Consider the following 15,075-nt stretch of genomic DNA (forward strand, 5'->3'; position numbering starts at 1 on the left):
GGATGCAGGGCATCGGCTAGTCGAGTCGGCGCCTTTCGGCTCTTCTCTTTGGCTTTTGGGCACCTAATTTAATTATTCGCACATGTCTGTCGACGTCGGCCGGCCCCCCATGCTCTCAGCTCTCCCGCCTGCTGGGGCTCTCTCTTCGGTTGGGCAAACGCTGACTGCCTGCTCCCTGCTGGCTGCTGCCGTCAGCTGCTCAGTTGTTTGGGGGCTTTTGTTGCTGTCGGACGTGGGTGTGTACGCGCTGTTTGTTTGTGCTGCAAAAACACTCTATAAAATAAACAAAAACTATTTTTAGTCTGCAAATCTAAAAGATTCGTATAGGCCGTATGCCGAGCGACTGCAGCAAGAGCAGCACAAAGAACTAATCATGGTGCAGCTCGACTGCAAATCGCGACGGGGCACCAAAATCTCGGTCATCGTGCTGGGCAGCGCCCTGTGCTTCGTGATGATGGCATACTTTGTGTTCGGGGACAGCAACGACGAGCAGGGCTTGCGAAATCTACGCATGATCTCCATTGTGAGCTGCCCCAAAGCCGCTAAACAACTTTGGCTCTGACGCTCTCTCTCTCTCTCTCTTTGCACAGCTGTTCCGCCATGGCGCCAAGAATCCGAGTGGCTTTTATCCGCACGACCCGCATGCAGCGCACGACTGGCAGGGGGGCACTGGTGCCCTGACACCGGTGAGTCAACGGCGCATTGGAGATGGAAGACCCTCGCTCTACTTAACCCGATCTTTCTCCACAGAGGGGCAGCCTGCAGGCGTACAATCTGGGCAAGAACCTGCGGATGCGCTACTATCGACTGTTTCCATCGAACAGCCTCTATACACAGCAGCAGGTGCACGTGCTCAGCTCTGCCGCGGAACGCTGTGTGGTGCGTCAAGAAAGGTAACCATCAGATGCGGTAAACCTAATCAGTTGGCCGTTATCTTTTAGATGAGCGCCCAGAGCGTTTTGGCCGGTTTCATGCCGCCTCTGGAGAACAACAATGTGCTGCCCATACCCTGGCAACCGGTGGCTGTAAATACCCTATCGCGCAACGATGACATCGTAAGTTCCCATATCCATTATCTATTCTATCTATCCAATCCAACTTTCCCTTCCAGCTGCTGGCCCAGAAGAAACCCTGCCTTAAATATGACAACATATTGCAGAAGCTCTATAAATCTCCACCGCCAGAGCTGCAGAAACTGAACGAGGACAACAAGGAGCTGTACAAGCTGCTCACAAAGAACACAGGCAAGGTAGGACCATCACTATCCGTCCCCCTCAAGACGCTGCATAATTGCCGCATTATCTTAATTTGTAGAACATTTCGAATGTTCTGGATGTGGAGCTGCTGTATGGCACCCTGAAGACGGAGGAGGAGGCCGGTCTGGTGCTGCCAGATTGGACCGAGAATATATATCCAGAGGAGATACGACCGCTGGCCGAGCGCAGCTATGCCTTGTTCACAGAATCCAATCTGATGAAGCGCATCAAGGGCGGTGCCTTCCTGACCGAAATTCTCAACAAAATGCAAAACAAACGCAAGAAGAACTTGAGTCCAGATCGAAAGATATTCCTATATTCCGGGCACGATGTCACCCTGGTTAATGTGATGAACTCGCTGGGGATATTGGAACAGACGGCCAAGCTGCCGGAATATGCATCCGCCTTGGCCTTTGAGCTGCACCACAGCAAATACTTTAGTGACGGCGACTTCGAAGTGAAGGTTTGTGGAGGCATATACATGGCTATGGCTATCTAACAGTTTTCGTATTCCTTCTGCAGTTGGTGTATTATTACAATAGCGACGACAAGTTCCCCAAGGAGCTGACAATACCCAACTGTGATGTGCCCTGCTCGCTCACACAGTTTGAGGCTTCTCTGAAGGCACTGCTCCTGGTCAACTACGACGAGACTTGCGAGAATCATCCGCCCGACTGCAGAAATTGAGTTATGGTTTTGTTATTTAGAGTGTAATTATGTTATTGCTGGCGAGCTTGTTTAATATATGGGAGAGAAGGTCGCTGCCCTGAGCAGCCCAGTTGTAAAATGTTGACATTTATCATTTTAATGCCTCAAAATTAGAACCGAGCTCCCTTATCCTCAGCATACAGGAAATATATTGGAACCTTTACCGTCTCGCTGACATGTACAATCTCTGTATGACTGATTAGGCGAATGGCAGCCAGTCCGTAGAAGAGCATAGGTAAGCCTGCGAGACGGTAGGGTGTTAAGTTAGCCATGACCATCGTTTAAAGGCCACCCACTCACCCAGATTGATCACTTTCAGAACACGAAAGAACTTGTCTTCGAGCGAAAGATCCTGCACCTCGCGCCTGCTGCAGTGGTACTTCATATAAGGATAGCAGCCAGTCCTGAGGATGTGGTAGTTGGTGCCCGTGTCCAGAGTCCAGTTGAAGTGCGACATTCCACGCTGATCGTTGGTGACATCCCTGAACTGAAATTGGAGTGCAGCACTTGGCCATAAGGATTGTTTTTGTTGCGCTTACGGAACATTCCTACCTTGACGAAATATGATGTCCAGGGCGGCTCTTGGCATTGCTTCAAGTACGCGGTCAACACTTCCGAAGCACGAGGCTTTAATAAAACGCGGGTAAGTTGCATGCTCCAAGGAAATGTGTTATGGCATCGGTAAAAGTAAAAACAATTCGCGCACCGGTTTTTTTTTGTTATTATTAGCACCGATAAGTGTTATCGCCCGCCAAAGTCGAGTTGGCAGGCCCTTGTTACAATCAGGTGCGCGGGAATTTAAACTGAATCAGTATCAATATAATCTTCAAAACATACAGAAAGAAATTAGTTGTTTCTGTAAACCTACAGTATAAATTTTCGCTCACAAGAGCCTTCTGATATTTTTATTTTGCACTACACTTTAAATAATGTTATCGGTTATCGGTCATCGGTCAAAATTGGCATTCACAGGGAGGCGCGCGTGTATTTAAAAAATGTAAACAAAGAGTTTGTTTACCACTGTTTACCGCACCACTGGCAATAATTTAAAATATTTAAGCTGCTTGTCCCGACAGAGTTTAATCTATTTTCATCCTTAGCGTGCTGACCTATTTCGGCTCCCGTGCCAGATTGGTTGAACACTTCGATGAGGTGCCCATTGCCAACGAGAAGCTGTTGGAGTACAAGGATGGGTCGGACGAACGCAAGAAACTGGAGTCATCGCTGCAACATATTCTGACCACAGTCAAGTACGTGCCCATTGTGATCGATGGCGAGGAGCATGCCGTTCATGGCATGGAATGGAAGGAGCAGATCTTACCGTTCAACTTCAAGAGGCAAGTAGCTCGATATGGCCACGCAACTCGCACTATGTTGAACATTGCCATTAAGAAGACTGTGGAGGTCCAGAAGAGCTGGGACACGACGCAGCTAAGCAATCGGATGTACATATGGAACAAGGCGGCTGATTTGATTGCCACCAAATACCGGTCCGACATAGTCGCTGCCACAATGCTCGGCCAGGGGAAGACCTTGCGCCAGGCGGAGACGGACGTGGCTGAGCTCGTCGACCTCCTGCGCATTAGCCCCGTGTTCCTGCGCGATGTGGCCAATTACGAACCATTCAATGACTGCCCCGACTCCCAACACAACTACATGAGGCTGCGGGGCTTGACCGGGTTCGTGGCTGCCATCAGTCCCTTCAATTACACCAGCATTGCGGCCAATCTGGCCTTATCACCTGCCCTGATGGGCAACGCAGTGATGTGGAAGCCCTCGGACTCGGCCATTCTGTCCAACTGGTACGTGTTCCAGGCCATGCGCGATGCTGGACTGCCCGATGGTGTCGTCAACTTCATTCCGTGTGAGGAGACGACCTTTGCCTCAGCGGTCACGCAGGATTCTATGCTGGCCGGGATTCACTTTACGGGCACTTCAGGGGTGCTTAAGGTGCTGTGGCAGCTGGTGGCCAATAACATCAACTGCTACCAGAACTATCCACGGCTGGTGGGGGACACTGGTGGCAAGAACTTTCACTTTGTTCATTCGTCTGCCGACCCCGAAACAGCGGTGGCTTGCACCATACGAGCGGCCTTCGAGTATGCGGGCCAGAATTGCTCCTCCTGCTCGATGCTGTACGTGCCCGCATCCCTCTGGGAGTCGAAAATCAAGAAGCCTCTGCTGGAGATTAGCTCCAAGCTCTTTGTCAGCAAAGCCACCTACTGCAACTGTTTCTACTCGGCGCTGATCAACAAGCGGGCCTACAACCGCATCTACATGTGGCTGCGGTACATTGACCGAAATCGCAATTGCGAGCTTCTCACCGGCGGCAGGGGCAGCAGGACGCGGGGCTACTTCGTGGATCCCACCATTGTGCGGGTTTACAATCTGGACGATCAAATCTGCAAGGACGAATTGCTGGGGCCCATACTCTGCGTCTATGTCTATCCGGACAATCAGCTGGCGGAGACTATGGCGAAGGTGGCCCAGATCAATCACGGACTGATCGGCTCCGTCTTTGCCAGCGACGGTGCTTTCATCGATGAGGCCTACAGGGTATTCAAGCTTAATGTGGGAAATCTGAATGTCAACGACAAGTCCACCGGCGCCATGGTGGCCAAGCAGCCGTTTGGAGCTGGCCACATGACGGGAACCAGCGAAAAATTAGGCAGCCCTCACTCACTGTTACGTTGGACATCGCCGCAGGTGATCAAGGAGTCGTTCAAGCCACATGTCAACGTCTATTATCCCTACATGGGCATCAGTGAGGACAAATCCACATTTAAACTGCCTCAGGCGGAGACCACAGACGGCAGTCAGATGGCCAGAAATGTCACAGATTGGTCGGAGACGGCTACAAAATTTTAATTGTTTTATAAGGGAAGACAAAGTAAATATTTTTGTATGAATATATATTGATGTTTCATGTGGTGTGGTGGGGGAAACCTTGAGGAAAGGGAATCGATCTACAATCTCCATCTAGAAAGCCGTGTCTTTTCTGTCTCGTTTTGTAACTATGTTAGATTTAAAAGGGGCCTGGCTAGTTCATATGATATACAAAACTAATATTTAATCGCGCTGGGAAAATAACAATTCTCTTCTGCTGCTTGGTGGAGGACATTCGCGTATATTTTTTAAAAGGAAATGAGATGTCTACATGGAGTGACCTCCAGCACGTACTCAGAGCTGTTTTTATCTGTTGCTGCTGCTTCCTTCTACTGTCAATCCCCGCAGCAGCAAACGGCCAAGGTGAGTCCCAGGAAACAATGAATGATGGACATTATCGACAGGAGACCGACACATGGGAAAGAGGGTTGGACGATGTGGTCGGTGATGGTCGGGTGATACATACACAGCGCCTCTACACTGCCTATCGGGATCGGCTGAGGCGCAATGAAGAGGTCAAGGATAAGGACAGCGAGGATTCAGTACAGTCAGCCCAGTACGTTGGCCGGCTGGACACTACCAAGTCAAAGGAAGAAGAGGAAGAACCCGCCGATGGGAAGAAGCCCGTTGGGATGCTAATACTGCAGATGGGCAACGTGCCAAGTCAATTGGAGGCATCTGTTAATACAACATCAAAGGCGGCTCATAAAGAGGAAGCTGAAGACCAGCCAAATCAGATATACATCGAGGAAGCCCCGCAACAGCCAGTGACGGTCCCAGCTTCAAACCGAAACCCAGAGTCCTCATCCAAATCCTTGATGGAGTCCTTAACCAAGTCCGGTAAGCATGGACTCAGTGCCTTGACAGAGTTATTGAATGTTTTCGAGCGCCTCAACGAGAGTGATATCGTAAGCGATCTCGCAAAAAAGATCAGCGATGAAATGGAACACCGCCTGTGGAGTAACACCTCCCTGTTTGACGACTCACTGCATGGCACGTTTGATCTGGCCTCAGATGAACATCTCAATGAGCTGCTCGATGAAGTGGATCCCCAGAGGACCGCTACTAGGTTCAAGCACATCCTGAAAAACTTAAAGAAACGACGACTGACTGACCATCCGGGGGGCCTCTATGACGATTACCAAAAAATATTCTCCCAAGCGCTCGGTGATCAGAACTATCCTCGTCAGTACTCCGCGCCCAGTAAAGTGGAAATCCCCATGGAAGATGACTATATGCGTAGAACGATTGGGTTCAACCCATGTCGCTGTGACAACTCAAGGCCGGCAATGCTGGCAGCCGATCAGGGGCAAGTGCAGGCCAAGAAACACATCAAGCAGAAGGTCGCGGATAAATTACCGTCTCGGGAAAACAACTACCGGAAATCCATGGAGACATTCAAGATGAACAAGGAGAATCAGTTGAACGGCGGCCTCAAGCCGTACTACTTGCCGAAATCGAAGAACCGACAGCTCATCTGGAACGAGGTGCCACTGATCAGGCCGGGACTGAGCCCAGAAATCCACAAACTGAAATCAGACAGCACAAAGAAAAAGCATTTTCGCAATGAAATACAAAAACTCAAAGCACAAGACAGCCGTGACTTTAAGGCCAGACCTAAAACACATCCTGCCCCAGCGAAAGACCTGGCTCCTGATCTGCATCGCCATGATATTATAGATGGCTTGAACGCCATTAAACAGTCGCCGTTCAACAACCTCTTCGATGAGTACCAAAGGCAAATGGAGAGGCTGAGGCAGAGCTTTCAGTACGAGCAGTCCGAGCAGTCCGACCATACACCAATCAAGCGGTTCGCGGGCACCAATGAATACTCGGTCCAAGCCGTAACCCCAGTGCCCTTCCCCGAGGCACTCATCCATCGAGGGGGCATGGGCTCCGCGCCGCAGATGGGGGGGAATATGATTAACAATATGGCCAGTCAAATGAATATATCTCCGCTGGAGATGGCCCAACGCATTGTGGGTTCGAATGGGAGTCCAGCTTCAGGTCCAGGTCAAGGTCAAGGTCAAGGTCAAGGTTCCAATTCCATGGCTTCAGATGGTCGCATGGGATTGAATGCAGGATATGGTCCATTTCAGGGCCAGACAGGTCCGGGACCTGGCTCCTATCAAAATTCCATTCCTTCAGATGGTCGCATGGAATTGCCTCCAGGATATGATTCATTTCAGGGACAGTCGGGTAAGTGGTTTTTGTTTTTCAAAAGCTCTCCACCAGTCTAAGATGCTCTCTAAAAAGGAAACCAGATCAGCAGTGGTCATGTACCATACCACAAATCGTCGAAGCTTGCGACACAGGAGACGCCACCACAGGACCCGCCCGCACAGGAGCCGCCGACCCAGAAGCCATCGAAAATTGTCTCATCGACACAGGATCCAGACAACATAGCCCCAGTGCTGGAGAAGATTCTGCAGCGCTTGGAGACCATGCAGAAGGGTAAATGTGGCAATGAGACCGCCGATGAAAAGGACCTTAAAGACCTGGCCTGTTGCTTTACCGATCCAGCGGATGGTATGCATGGCATCAGTTCTCTGACGATCCCAATAACCCCATTCAATATCGCTCTCTGCCACAGGTGCACCCTGCGACATAGATGGGTCCTGGGAGTCCCTGGTGCTGGGCGTGCGGATCAATATCCGCACTCCAAAAAACAAAAAGTTTTTCTCTACCACGGAAGAGAAGAAGCAAACTTGTATTAATCCCAAGCAAGGGAAATCTCGGCGACAGTGCGTGAAGATTAACCAATCCCAGCTGAAGGACAAGGCTGATACGAAGAAAGAAGAACTCTTACAATCCGGCGTGATGATCAATGTCAGCGTGCAGGAAACAGTGCCGCCACGAGCCCATGTGATCATCGAGAACATCACGGATTGGGATTTCTCGGGGCATGCCCTAAGGACAATGGGGGGACCCGTGTCGCTGGCATTCCGCAAGCTAAAATCCAGTCTGGTGGGCAACTTTGTTGGCTACTGTCGCACCTGCGGTTGCGTGGATACCATATTTGGATCCTGGACCTTCTGCCAGCCATCCAGAGATTGTCAGGATATCACCATGTCCATTGTGGACAGGCGGGATCTATTGAGGCGCTACAGCTTGGACGAAAAGCGAATGAATCGCTACAAAGAACAGCTCTATCTGGGCAGCAAGTTTGCCCAAAAGGAAAGAGAGCGCATGGAAGCCGAAATAGGGAATTATGAAAAGCCCACCCCACCGCCGCAACTGCAGGAGGATGGTCCCCCCTATGGCTATCTGTAGTTCAAAGTTTGAAGCTCTTCAATCATTTTCACTGTTGCATTTATTTGTTTTATATATATATTACTCTTGTGCCGTTGCCCATCAGAATCGTTTCGCCTGCTCCTTCTGGTGGTTGATGAAGGACATGGCATAGCCAATGGACCGCTTCACGCAGTGCTCGTCCATGTTGTTGTGCGACTTGCACTGACGCAGCTGGTCCGTCACGTACTCCACAATCTGCTTCTTGGTGGTCTCGCTATCGATGCGCTCCAGGCGCTTCTCCACCTTGTGCATCAGCACATAGGCCTGGGGATGGTCGGCCACATCGCAGGGCCACACCGAGGAGTGTCTGTGCGTCCAGCTGGGGCTCAGCTCCTGGGACTCATCTCGCGATTCATTCGATCCGCGCAGAGTCCGTGCCTGGGCCAACGCCAGGACCGTGCCGAGTACTAAGAAAATCAGAAAGCGCATTGCGATGAACGAATGGAAACTATTGGATTCCAGTCCCTGAGCTGCTCATTTTATAGCCCTTATCAGCTGGAAAACCGCTGACACCCATACCCATAATCTGTGCAGGTCTAGAGTTCCTAATTTTCCTCACATAGCACAATTTTCTCCGATTAGAAAGTTCACTGGCCCTGGCCCAGGTAGGGTGATGCTGCTCTGACAAAATGCTAATGACACGCCAGGCGCTGGCGGAGGAGACTTTGTCAGTCCCTATAATGATAATCTATAACGATTAAAACAACGTATTATATGCCATTGAACCTTGATTAGTCCCTTGTTAAGCTTCATTTAAAATTTAGAACAGAATTATAGCTCAATGAACGAATGGTTTATACGATCACTTTCGTATATTCTTGGAAATCCAACCGATGATGCCCTGTAAAACGTCTGCAAAGTGTTGCAAGTAATTTAAATTGAAAGTGATTCCTCAACCCACCTGAATACCGCTGCCTGTCGTCACCGAACACTCTTGTATGATCCACTCGCGTCCCTCCAAGCGGCTCAGACCCATCAAATCGACCATAAGGCGGCTGGACATGGCACCCAAGGCGTCCTGTTTGTTGGCCACAATCAGCAGTGGGACATTCCGTACTCGCTCATCCAGCAGAACATCACAGAGCACGCAACGAGCCTCGCTCAGCCGGGCCGTATCCTTGCTGTCGATGACAAAGATCTGCGGGTGGATTTTTTTTGGATTTTAGCTGGGTAACCTCTGATGAGTAGTCCAAGTCTCACCAAGCCCCTGACATTCTTGTAATAGTTGGCCCAGAGCTGTCGGTTTTTCAGCCGTCCGTGACACCTTACACTGTCGCCCAATTTGTCAGCTAGGCTTCCGGTCAGAGATGATTTGCCAGCATTGTCCAGTCCCAAGACGAGGAGACAGGGCTCCTCGGCCCTTGGAGGCAGGAGTTTGCGAATGAGCGAAAAGGAGCCGTTAAAGCACATGGAGACCTTATTGTATTCAAGTACAGATAAATGTAAGTGTTCTATTAAGGTTGAAGTAAAACTGCATTTCTACTAAGTTTTAAGGATATTAGATTAGATGTACATATATTTATGAGTCGAACCTTAAAATAAATTATTAAACAAATTATTTCTTCATGTTCTGGCACACCCAGTCCATTCCCTCCTTCAGGCCAGTGCCATTGACCGCAGTGCAAGCCTTAATCTCCCAGGTGCGCCCCTGGAGCTGGACCAAGTTCATTCTCTCGGCCACTTCGGATGCAGTCATGGCATCGGGCATATCTTGTTTGTTGGCAAAGACCAGCAAAGGCACCTGCTTGAGGCGATTGTCCATCAGCATTTCGAACAGTTCGCTGCCCGCCTCCGGCAAACGGGCCCGATCCGTGCAGTCAATCACGTAGATCTGTCGAGGAAGGGAGTAGTTATAAAAGGAATTCAAGGATTATCTTCGGGCAGACTCACCAGGACATCGGTATTGGCAAAGTAGTTTTTCCAATAGGGACGGATCTTCCACTGGCCGCCAATGTCCCACACATTGAGCTTGAACCCATCGGCTGCCACGGACTTGATGTTAAAGCCGGCCGTGGGCGTTACCTGCAGGGGTTCACTCCTTATTTTTGGGGAAAAACAGAAACGCTTCTGTTTCTTTTTCATACGAACCGTTGTTATATCCTCCGACGCCAGTTGCTTCAGAATCGTGGTCTTGCCCGCATTGTCCAGGCCAAGGAGCAGAATTCGTGCCTCCTTTTCCGGATTGGGGCGCAGTTTGCGTAGCAGCGAAAGCAGTCCCTACAGTTATAGAATATTATTAGCTTTCATTTCAATTTTTGAATTGTGCTTAGGGCGCCAAAAGCACACAGCAGTGCTGCAAAAAGCACCACACGACTAGTGTTTGGCAACGTACGTTTCACGAGTGTATCCATGGAAACGATCGCGACAACAAACAAAATTAGATTTTTTGGGAAAAATTACTTAATAACAAATTGTAATTGGCTTATTACGCCACGAAAGAGTGCCCATTAAGTGCACAATCTACATACCATCTTATTCGATCTGAAAGCGGCAACAGCTTGTCACTATCTGTCCCGGAGCGGTGATTTTCTACGATAAGGCGTGCGCGGGCGCTCCTGAACGTGTCTTTTGGATTAGGAGGAAAACTGATAGAAAAAAACCACCACCAAACACAACATTTCAGGTTCAACGCCAGGCACCAACTACTACTAAAAAATTCTCTCAACGCTCCACCAACCAACAACAACACAACAGCAGCGAGAGCGGGCCAAAAGCGTCGCTACGCAACCGCCGGGTCTGGGTCTGTGTCTGGCCTGGCCTGGCCGTGTGGAGCCGGCCGAAACGGAAGAAGATGCGACAGTTACTATTTACGGGCTTCAACGCATTTGGCCAGCATGAATTTGTAAACAGCCCCCACGACGAGCGCGCTGCCAGTGCCAGTGCAGTGTGTGCAGGCTTTAGTGGTTTGTATCTGGCAACAAAGCCGCCGCGCGGCTCGCTCTCTCACCCAATTGAAATGTATACTAAGCAGTCCTTTCATTATAGAATTAAATGCGCACGACGGCGGCAACAGCAACAGCAACAGCAAAAAGAATCAGTGCACGATCTCGATCGCTTGGCGTTACACTGCCTATGCCCTAGACCGGAAGTTGCGACTGCGGGGCCTGCTCGAGACGGAGCCAGGCGATTGCGTGGAAGTGGAAGCCCCTGGAGAGATAAAAGCATTGGCCGCTGGCGACTCGCACTGCCTGGTTCTGCTGTACACTGGCGAACTGTACAAAATTCAGCCCAAATTGGAGGCGACTTTGCAAGCGATACGACTGGAAAGTCCCCCCAGACCAAGTACGGCAACGAAGCGGACTATTTTCGGGGCGGCCAAGGCTCCAGCACCTCCCATTATCGAGCACATTGCCTGCGGAACGAACATCAATGTGGCAATCAGCTCTGAAAATGCGGTCTACTCCATACCCAGTTGCCTGCATCAGTTTCCCGATCGCCAGTGGCGAGTCCAGCAGCTGGAATGTGGACATGAGCATGCCCTGCTTCTCAATGGCAACGGCGACGTATACACCTGGGGAAATGGTCTGTAGGTATTCCCGTTTATAATTCAGTTTCGGGTTTTTGACACTTTTGTTTACTTTTCACAGTCGCGGTCAGTTGGGACAAATGGCGCTAGGAGTGGAAGAAACGCCCCAATTGATAGAGGCGCTAGCGGGGATCAAGGTATGTCACTGTCTTCGTTTCTTATCTCAGTTGTCACAGTCACACTCGAGCGTTAATTGTAGATAACTGGCATTGCTGCCGGCGGATGGCACAGTGCGGCTATATCCGCATTCGGAGATCTCTACACTTGGGGGCTCAACTGCAGCGGCCAACTTGGCATGCGCGTTATGAAACCCGGTGGCTTGCTGAAGGAGCCCACCGTGTATCCCCTACCACAGCTGCATGATCTGCCCGAGTGCTGCTGCTCCAGCAGAGAGAACGAGAGTGGGGATGATGAAGGCGTCTGTGAGCCTCTCAGAGTTTTCGCCGGCTCTCGTCACACTCTGCTGCTTCGGCGGTGTGGGAGGCTATGGGCTAGTGGCTGGTGCATACACGGTCAGTTGGGCAAGCAACTGTGTGAGCAGAACTTTTTGGACTCATTCCAAGCTCTAGATGGAGTTGGTGTAGACCTCGATTTCGTCAACGGCCTATGCGGGCCTTGGGCAACGCTGCTCGTGGTGACGGCGAAGCAAAAGAAGAGTGTTTCCTCTGCTGATGCCATTTCTTGAGTGCACAGGTCATCTACCTGTTCTAATGGGGTTCGAATAGGGTTAGAGCTAGAGCAACCTGTTTTCTTGTGCAGTATTTTGTGGCACCAGACTAGATCAAGTTGGAATTTGTGGCCCACCGGATTCCGCCCCCCTAAATCGAGCATCCTGGTCCACAGACAAATTTGCATGCAGACATTACATGGATACATACACTTATATATATTGTTTACAATTTGATTATTTTTATATTTTTCTTAATTTATAATTCGAACTTTGCTTGTGATCTGCGGGCACATGGTGTTCCAAGAAGAAAACCTTAACACTCTGGGTCACTGTTTTGCTCTAAGACTTACACCACCACCGATGGTAATAGATATGATCGCGCAGCAAAATAAAATCGCTCCCATTGATCCAAAAATAATTATAAAACTAGAACACGTGCGCACTGGGTGGAGAAGTTGGTAATTATCGACGGGAGCTTAAACAACCGCTAACCCGCAGCTTTTGGGCATCAACTCGCAGCTCTCAAGGCAGAACAGAACCACCAACATAACGCATACAGCATACATGTGCTTTCATTTCGATTTTTGAATTGCTCTTAGGGCGCCAAATGCACAGAAGTGCTGGAAAGAGCACCACACGACTAGTGTTAGGAAGTGCTGGTTTTATATTTTTTGCTGAAATGGTTCTACGAAACTCGCAACATTATTCCGCAACATTATCAGCGCAACATCTATGAATTTACGTAATTCGCAACATTCCTAAGCAACATTATGTTAAAGTAATGTTAAACTAAGCGCATGGGACAATGTTAATGTCAAAAGATGGCGCGAAAATTTAAAAATGCTTGTGTTTCTGCCAAAAGAAGAATTACTCTTGTTTAATTTTGAATGCTACAAATGAAATTTCAAACTCAATTACGTTCAATAAAAACCGCAACTAGAATTAGAACAGCAAGGCAAAATGACTTAGAATGATCCGCATTGCCACTAAAAAAAAGGGAAATTAATATAATAAATGAAAATTCACAGAATGGTACAAACACATACGTGGCCTTGGGAATATTTTCCTTGAATTCCGATTTAATATTGCCTTTCGGCTTGTACCGCGCCACAACGTAGTGGTTTTCATCCCTATGAAGGGGGATGAGTGGCGGTTTGCTAAATACGAATATGATCGATTCACTCACTTTGTAAAAAGGCCAATACCCAGAGTGTTCGAAGCCTTCCAAATCATGGCCGTGAAATGTTCAGTTTCCGAACTCAATCTTGGTGCATTATAATCGTACAGGTTCTTTTCCATATACCAGCTCTCTATGCATTCTAGCGGCTTCTTGATAGTCATGCACAAATTTTCTGTATACCCATCAAGTTTCGTTGGCTCCAGCTTACCCTTCCCGGCCAGAGTCTGTATGTGACGGAAAACTATCAGTTGTTAGTGGTAGCTCTCTGGGACTTTGTTTCGAATTGCAGCAATACCTTGGCATATGCTTCGCATTCGTTGCTCAGGTCCGAGTCCAATTTTAAGTCCGGGCAACCGTGATTTTTTCTGTGCTCATTGTGCCTTGCAAGGGCATCCTCAGGAAAGCCCCCATCGATCTGGGCGAACTGCCACTAAAGTAGAACGGTGCTGCCAAATTGTATGTATTTTCATTTCACTTACCCCATAAATAGCTAACAAAATGAGTATAATTTTCACCATTTTATAAACCTTTTTATTCAACCGAAAGAGTTTTACTTTGAACAATCGATTGGCAGTATTTGCCAGGGCAAAGATACAAGTCTGAAGGTTTTTTCCAATTGCATTTGACAAATGCTTTTTCAAAAATTCATCTAAAAGATAAAAGGTGACGATTGGGTGAAGCCCCAACCATATTTCGAGGAGTTTTTCCTGGATTTTTGAAGGTTTTATAACAATAAAGGGGCACGCCTCCAACCCACAGCAGATATTAACTTGTTTGAGTGTTGGGAGCATGGGCTCTAGGAGATCCTCGGAGCAGCACTCCCTGACTGAATAAAAATACTTTCAAAGGTTTAGTTGTCTCTAAGGTGCTCTAGTGCTCGCTTTATTTAAAGTAAAATCTTTTGTCATAAATAGGAGGTTTTTGTAGAAAATACTGTAGTACAATCTGTACAACCCGAATTTTCCCAACAAAACTGAGCTCATTGGAAACTGAAAAAATCTTAAGAATGGGGTGAGTGTTGCCTTAGGGAAAATCATCTAAAAAACAAGACGCTTGATTCTCCTCATTTCAGTGACAGCATCATCTGGTTTTTGTGTTGTCGGCTTATCGTATTCAGTTTTAGTCAGTATGGCTCCTGGGGCAGTCAGGAGGCCCTCGGCGATGAAAATACGATGCGCAAGTTCGACTTTAAGGACTTGCAAGAGCTAGAACCGGCTTTATTTATAATGCTCCTGATTATCAGAATCTAGAACCTCCGTTGCCGCATCAAAAGTACACAGTCATTCGCCTCGAGGGAAGCACACAAAATTTTTCATCTTGGGGTAGGACTACAGCCGTGCCATTGTGCCGTAGTCGTACCCGTAGCCGTCGACGTCGCAGCGCATTTAATCAGTAAATTGTATTTTTAAAAATGTTATTAAACAATATTTGCCCTAGCAAAAGTCAGACGAACATAGTGCAATAAACTTTTCAGCACTTGTGACTCGTCAGACCCGATGAGTGGCTGACTGCCTGACTGCCCGACTGATTGACTGTCGTCGGGTTGGGCCTGGAG

General features: G+C 48.7%; 9 protein-coding genes across 13 annotated transcripts; 4 read left to right on the forward strand and 5 right to left on the reverse strand.

Annotated features, from left to right (window-relative positions):
* The first annotated feature begins 164 nt into the window (after positions 1–164).
* Positions 165–2,043, forward strand: LOC108156226 (lysosomal acid phosphatase). The gene is made up of 8 exons (XM_017287565.2): positions 165–236; positions 302–523; positions 591–686; positions 751–879; positions 942–1,055; positions 1,112–1,249; positions 1,315–1,719; positions 1,779–2,043. The coding sequence occupies exons 2-8, from the start codon at positions 374–376 to the stop codon at positions 1,941–1,943; spliced, it is 1,197 nt and encodes a 398-aa protein (XP_017143054.1). The 5' UTR covers positions 165–236; positions 302–373; the 3' UTR covers positions 1,944–2,043.
* Positions 1,959–2,445, reverse strand: LOC108156229 (uncharacterized protein C15orf61 homolog). Its single transcript, XM_017287568.2, has 2 exons — positions 2,265–2,445; positions 1,959–2,205 (listed from the first exon to the last, which is right to left on the reverse strand). The coding sequence occupies exons 1-2, from the start codon at positions 2,419–2,421 to the stop codon at positions 2,075–2,077; spliced, it is 288 nt and encodes a 95-aa protein (XP_017143057.1). The 5' UTR covers positions 2,422–2,445; the 3' UTR covers positions 1,959–2,074.
* A 62-nt stretch (positions 2,446–2,507) lies between these two features.
* Positions 2,508–4,875, forward strand: LOC108156222 (delta-1-pyrroline-5-carboxylate dehydrogenase, mitochondrial). The gene is made up of 2 exons (XM_017287559.2): positions 2,508–2,607; positions 3,065–4,875. Exons 1-2 carry the CDS (start codon positions 2,528–2,530, stop codon positions 4,830–4,832), a joined length of 1,848 nt encoding a protein of 615 aa, XP_017143048.1. The 5' UTR covers positions 2,508–2,527; the 3' UTR covers positions 4,833–4,875.
* Positions 4,876–4,981: 106 nt separating this feature from the next.
* LOC108155995 lies at positions 4,982–8,209 on the forward strand. The gene is made up of 3 exons (XM_033388374.1): positions 4,982–7,049; positions 7,107–7,379; positions 7,444–8,209. Exons 1-3 carry the CDS (start codon positions 5,114–5,116, stop codon positions 8,121–8,123), a joined length of 2,889 nt encoding a protein of 962 aa, XP_033244265.1. The 5' UTR covers positions 4,982–5,113; the 3' UTR covers positions 8,124–8,209.
* LOC108155993 lies at positions 8,145–8,608 on the reverse strand. The gene has a single exon (XM_017287191.2). It carries the CDS (start codon positions 8,571–8,573, stop codon positions 8,205–8,207), a length of 369 nt encoding a protein of 122 aa, XP_017142680.1. The 5' UTR covers positions 8,574–8,608; the 3' UTR covers positions 8,145–8,204.
* A 230-nt stretch (positions 8,609–8,838) lies between these two features.
* LOC108155990 (ADP-ribosylation factor-like protein 3) lies at positions 8,839–9,632 on the reverse strand. 2 transcript variants are annotated; one of them, XM_017287188.2, is made up of 3 exons: positions 9,345–9,632; positions 9,046–9,282; positions 8,839–8,996 (listed from the first exon to the last, which is right to left on the reverse strand). In XM_017287188.2, exons 1-3 carry the CDS (start codon positions 9,552–9,554, stop codon positions 8,916–8,918), a joined length of 528 nt encoding a protein of 175 aa, XP_017142677.1. In that variant the 5' UTR covers positions 9,555–9,632; the 3' UTR covers positions 8,839–8,915. The 2 variants fall into 2 exon arrangements, with proteins under 2 accessions (XP_017142677.1, XP_033244268.1); XM_033388377.1 differs by having other exon boundaries at positions 8,841–8,985; positions 9,345–9,631.
* On the reverse strand, positions 9,628–12,886 carry LOC108155988 (ADP-ribosylation factor-like protein 3). Of its 3 annotated transcripts, XM_017287185.2 has the most exons (4): positions 12,691–12,886; positions 10,233–10,361; positions 10,035–10,166; positions 9,628–9,975 (listed from the first exon to the last, which is right to left on the reverse strand). In XM_017287185.2, the coding sequence occupies exons 1-4, from the start codon at positions 12,742–12,744 to the stop codon at positions 9,700–9,702; spliced, it is 591 nt and encodes a 196-aa protein (XP_017142674.1). In that variant the 5' UTR covers positions 12,745–12,886; the 3' UTR covers positions 9,628–9,699. The 3 variants fall into 3 exon arrangements, with proteins under 3 accessions (XP_017142674.1, XP_017142671.1, XP_017142673.1); XM_017287182.2 differs by having other exon boundaries at positions 10,035–10,361; XM_017287184.1 differs by lacking the exon at positions 12,691–12,886 and adding an exon at positions 10,613–10,705 and having other exon boundaries at positions 10,035–10,361.
* Positions 10,917–12,758, forward strand: LOC108155986 (RCC1 domain-containing protein 1). Of its 2 annotated transcripts, none has more exons than XM_017287178.2 (4): positions 10,917–11,047; positions 11,130–11,670; positions 11,732–11,807; positions 11,870–12,758. In XM_017287178.2, the coding sequence occupies exons 1-4, from the start codon at positions 10,936–10,938 to the stop codon at positions 12,353–12,355; spliced, it is 1,215 nt and encodes a 404-aa protein (XP_017142667.2). In that variant the 5' UTR covers positions 10,917–10,935; the 3' UTR covers positions 12,356–12,758. The 2 variants fall into 2 exon arrangements, with proteins under 2 accessions (XP_017142667.2, XP_017142669.1); XM_017287180.2 differs by having other exon boundaries at positions 11,130–11,666; positions 11,870–11,961.
* Positions 12,887–12,986: 100 nt separating the features above from the next.
* On the reverse strand, positions 12,987–14,231 carry LOC108155992 (Golgi-associated plant pathogenesis-related protein 1-like). The gene is made up of 5 exons (XM_017287190.2): positions 14,000–14,231; positions 13,816–13,944; positions 13,527–13,744; positions 13,387–13,470; positions 12,987–13,326 (listed from the first exon to the last, which is right to left on the reverse strand). Exons 1-5 carry the CDS (start codon positions 14,036–14,038, stop codon positions 13,251–13,253), a joined length of 546 nt encoding a protein of 181 aa, XP_017142679.1. The 5' UTR covers positions 14,039–14,231; the 3' UTR covers positions 12,987–13,250.
* Between the last annotated feature and the right edge of the window lie 844 nt (positions 14,232–15,075).

This window comes from Drosophila miranda, chromosome 2 (assembly GCF_003369915.1).
Source record: "Drosophila miranda strain MSH22 chromosome 2, D.miranda_PacBio2.1, whole genome shotgun sequence".
Classification (NCBI taxonomy): domain Eukaryota; kingdom Metazoa; phylum Arthropoda; class Insecta; order Diptera; family Drosophilidae; genus Drosophila; species Drosophila miranda.

Bases quoted from the DNA above. Each gene is read 5' to 3' on its own strand.
- LOC108156226 (XM_017287565.2), top strand. From the start codon at position 374: ATGGTGCAGCTCGACTGCAAATCGCGACGGGGCACCAAAATCTCGGTC. The intron at 687-750 runs GTGAGTCAACGG...CTTTCTCCACAG, and splicing joins GCACTGGTGCCCTGACACCG to AGGGGCAGCCTGCAGGCGTA. The intron at 880-941 runs GTGCGTCAAGAA...GTTATCTTTTAG, and splicing joins CTGCCGCGGAACGCTGTGTG to ATGAGCGCCCAGAGCGTTTT.
- LOC108156229 (XM_017287568.2), bottom strand. From the start codon at position 2,421: ATGTCGCACTTCAACTGGACTCTGGACACGGGCACCAACTACCACATC. The intron at 2,206-2,264 runs GTGAGTGGGTGG...ACCGTCTCGCAG, and splicing joins TCTGAAAGTGATCAATCTGG to GCTTACCTATGCTCTTCTAC.
- LOC108156222 (XM_017287559.2), top strand. From the start codon at position 2,528: ATGATGTCCAGGGCGGCTCTTGGCATTGCTTCAAGTACGCGGTCAACA. The intron at 2,608-3,064 runs GTAAGTTGCATG...TTTCATCCTTAG, and splicing joins GAGGCTTTAATAAAACGCGG to CGTGCTGACCTATTTCGGCT.
- LOC108155995 (XM_033388374.1), top strand. From the start codon at position 5,114: ATGTCTACATGGAGTGACCTCCAGCACGTACTCAGAGCTGTTTTTATC. The intron at 7,050-7,106 runs GTAAGTGGTTTT...CTCTCTAAAAAG, and splicing joins TTCATTTCAGGGACAGTCGG to GAAACCAGATCAGCAGTGGT. The intron at 7,380-7,443 runs GTATGCATGGCA...TCTCTGCCACAG, and splicing joins CTTTACCGATCCAGCGGATG to GTGCACCCTGCGACATAGAT.
- LOC108155993 (XM_017287191.2), bottom strand. From the start codon at position 8,573: ATGCGCTTTCTGATTTTCTTAGTACTCGGCACGGTCCTGGCGTTGGCC.
- LOC108155990 (XM_017287188.2), bottom strand. From the start codon at position 9,554: ATGTGCTTTAACGGCTCCTTTTCGCTCATTCGCAAACTCCTGCCTCCA. The intron at 9,283-9,344 runs GTGAGACTTGGA...ATCCACCCGCAG, and splicing joins ACAAGAATGTCAGGGGCTTG to ATCTTTGTCATCGACAGCAA. The intron at 8,997-9,045 runs GTGGGTTGAGGA...AACACTTTGCAG, and splicing joins CGACAGGCAGCGGTATTCAG to ACGTTTTACAGGGCATCATC.
- LOC108155986 (XM_017287178.2), top strand. From the start codon at position 10,936: ATGCGACAGTTACTATTTACGGGCTTCAACGCATTTGGCCAGCATGAA. The intron at 11,671-11,731 runs GTAGGTATTCCC...TACTTTTCACAG, and splicing joins TACACCTGGGGAAATGGTCT to TCGCGGTCAGTTGGGACAAA. The intron at 11,808-11,869 runs GTATGTCACTGT...CGTTAATTGTAG, and splicing joins AGGCGCTAGCGGGGATCAAG to ATAACTGGCATTGCTGCCGG.
- LOC108155988 (XM_017287182.2), bottom strand. From the start codon at position 12,744: ATGGGAGCGATTTTATTTTGCTGCGCGATCATATCTATTACCATCGGT. The intron at 10,362-12,690 runs GTAAGTCTTAGA...CTATAACTGTAG, and splicing joins CTATTACCATCGGTGGTGGT to GGACTGCTTTCGCTGCTACG. The intron at 9,976-10,034 runs GTGAGTCTGCCC...CTTCCTCGACAG, and splicing joins TTGCCAATACCGATGTCCTG to ATCTACGTGATTGACTGCAC.
- LOC108155992 (XM_017287190.2), bottom strand. From the start codon at position 14,038: ATGGTGAAAATTATACTCATTTTGTTAGCTATTTATGGG. The intron at 13,945-13,999 runs GTAAGTGAAATG...CTTTAGTGGCAG, and splicing joins TTTTGTTAGCTATTTATGGG to TTCGCCCAGATCGATGGGGG. The intron at 13,327-13,386 runs GTATGTGTTTGT...CCTTTTTTTTAG, and splicing joins GAAAATATTCCCAAGGCCAC to TGGCAATGCGGATCATTCTA.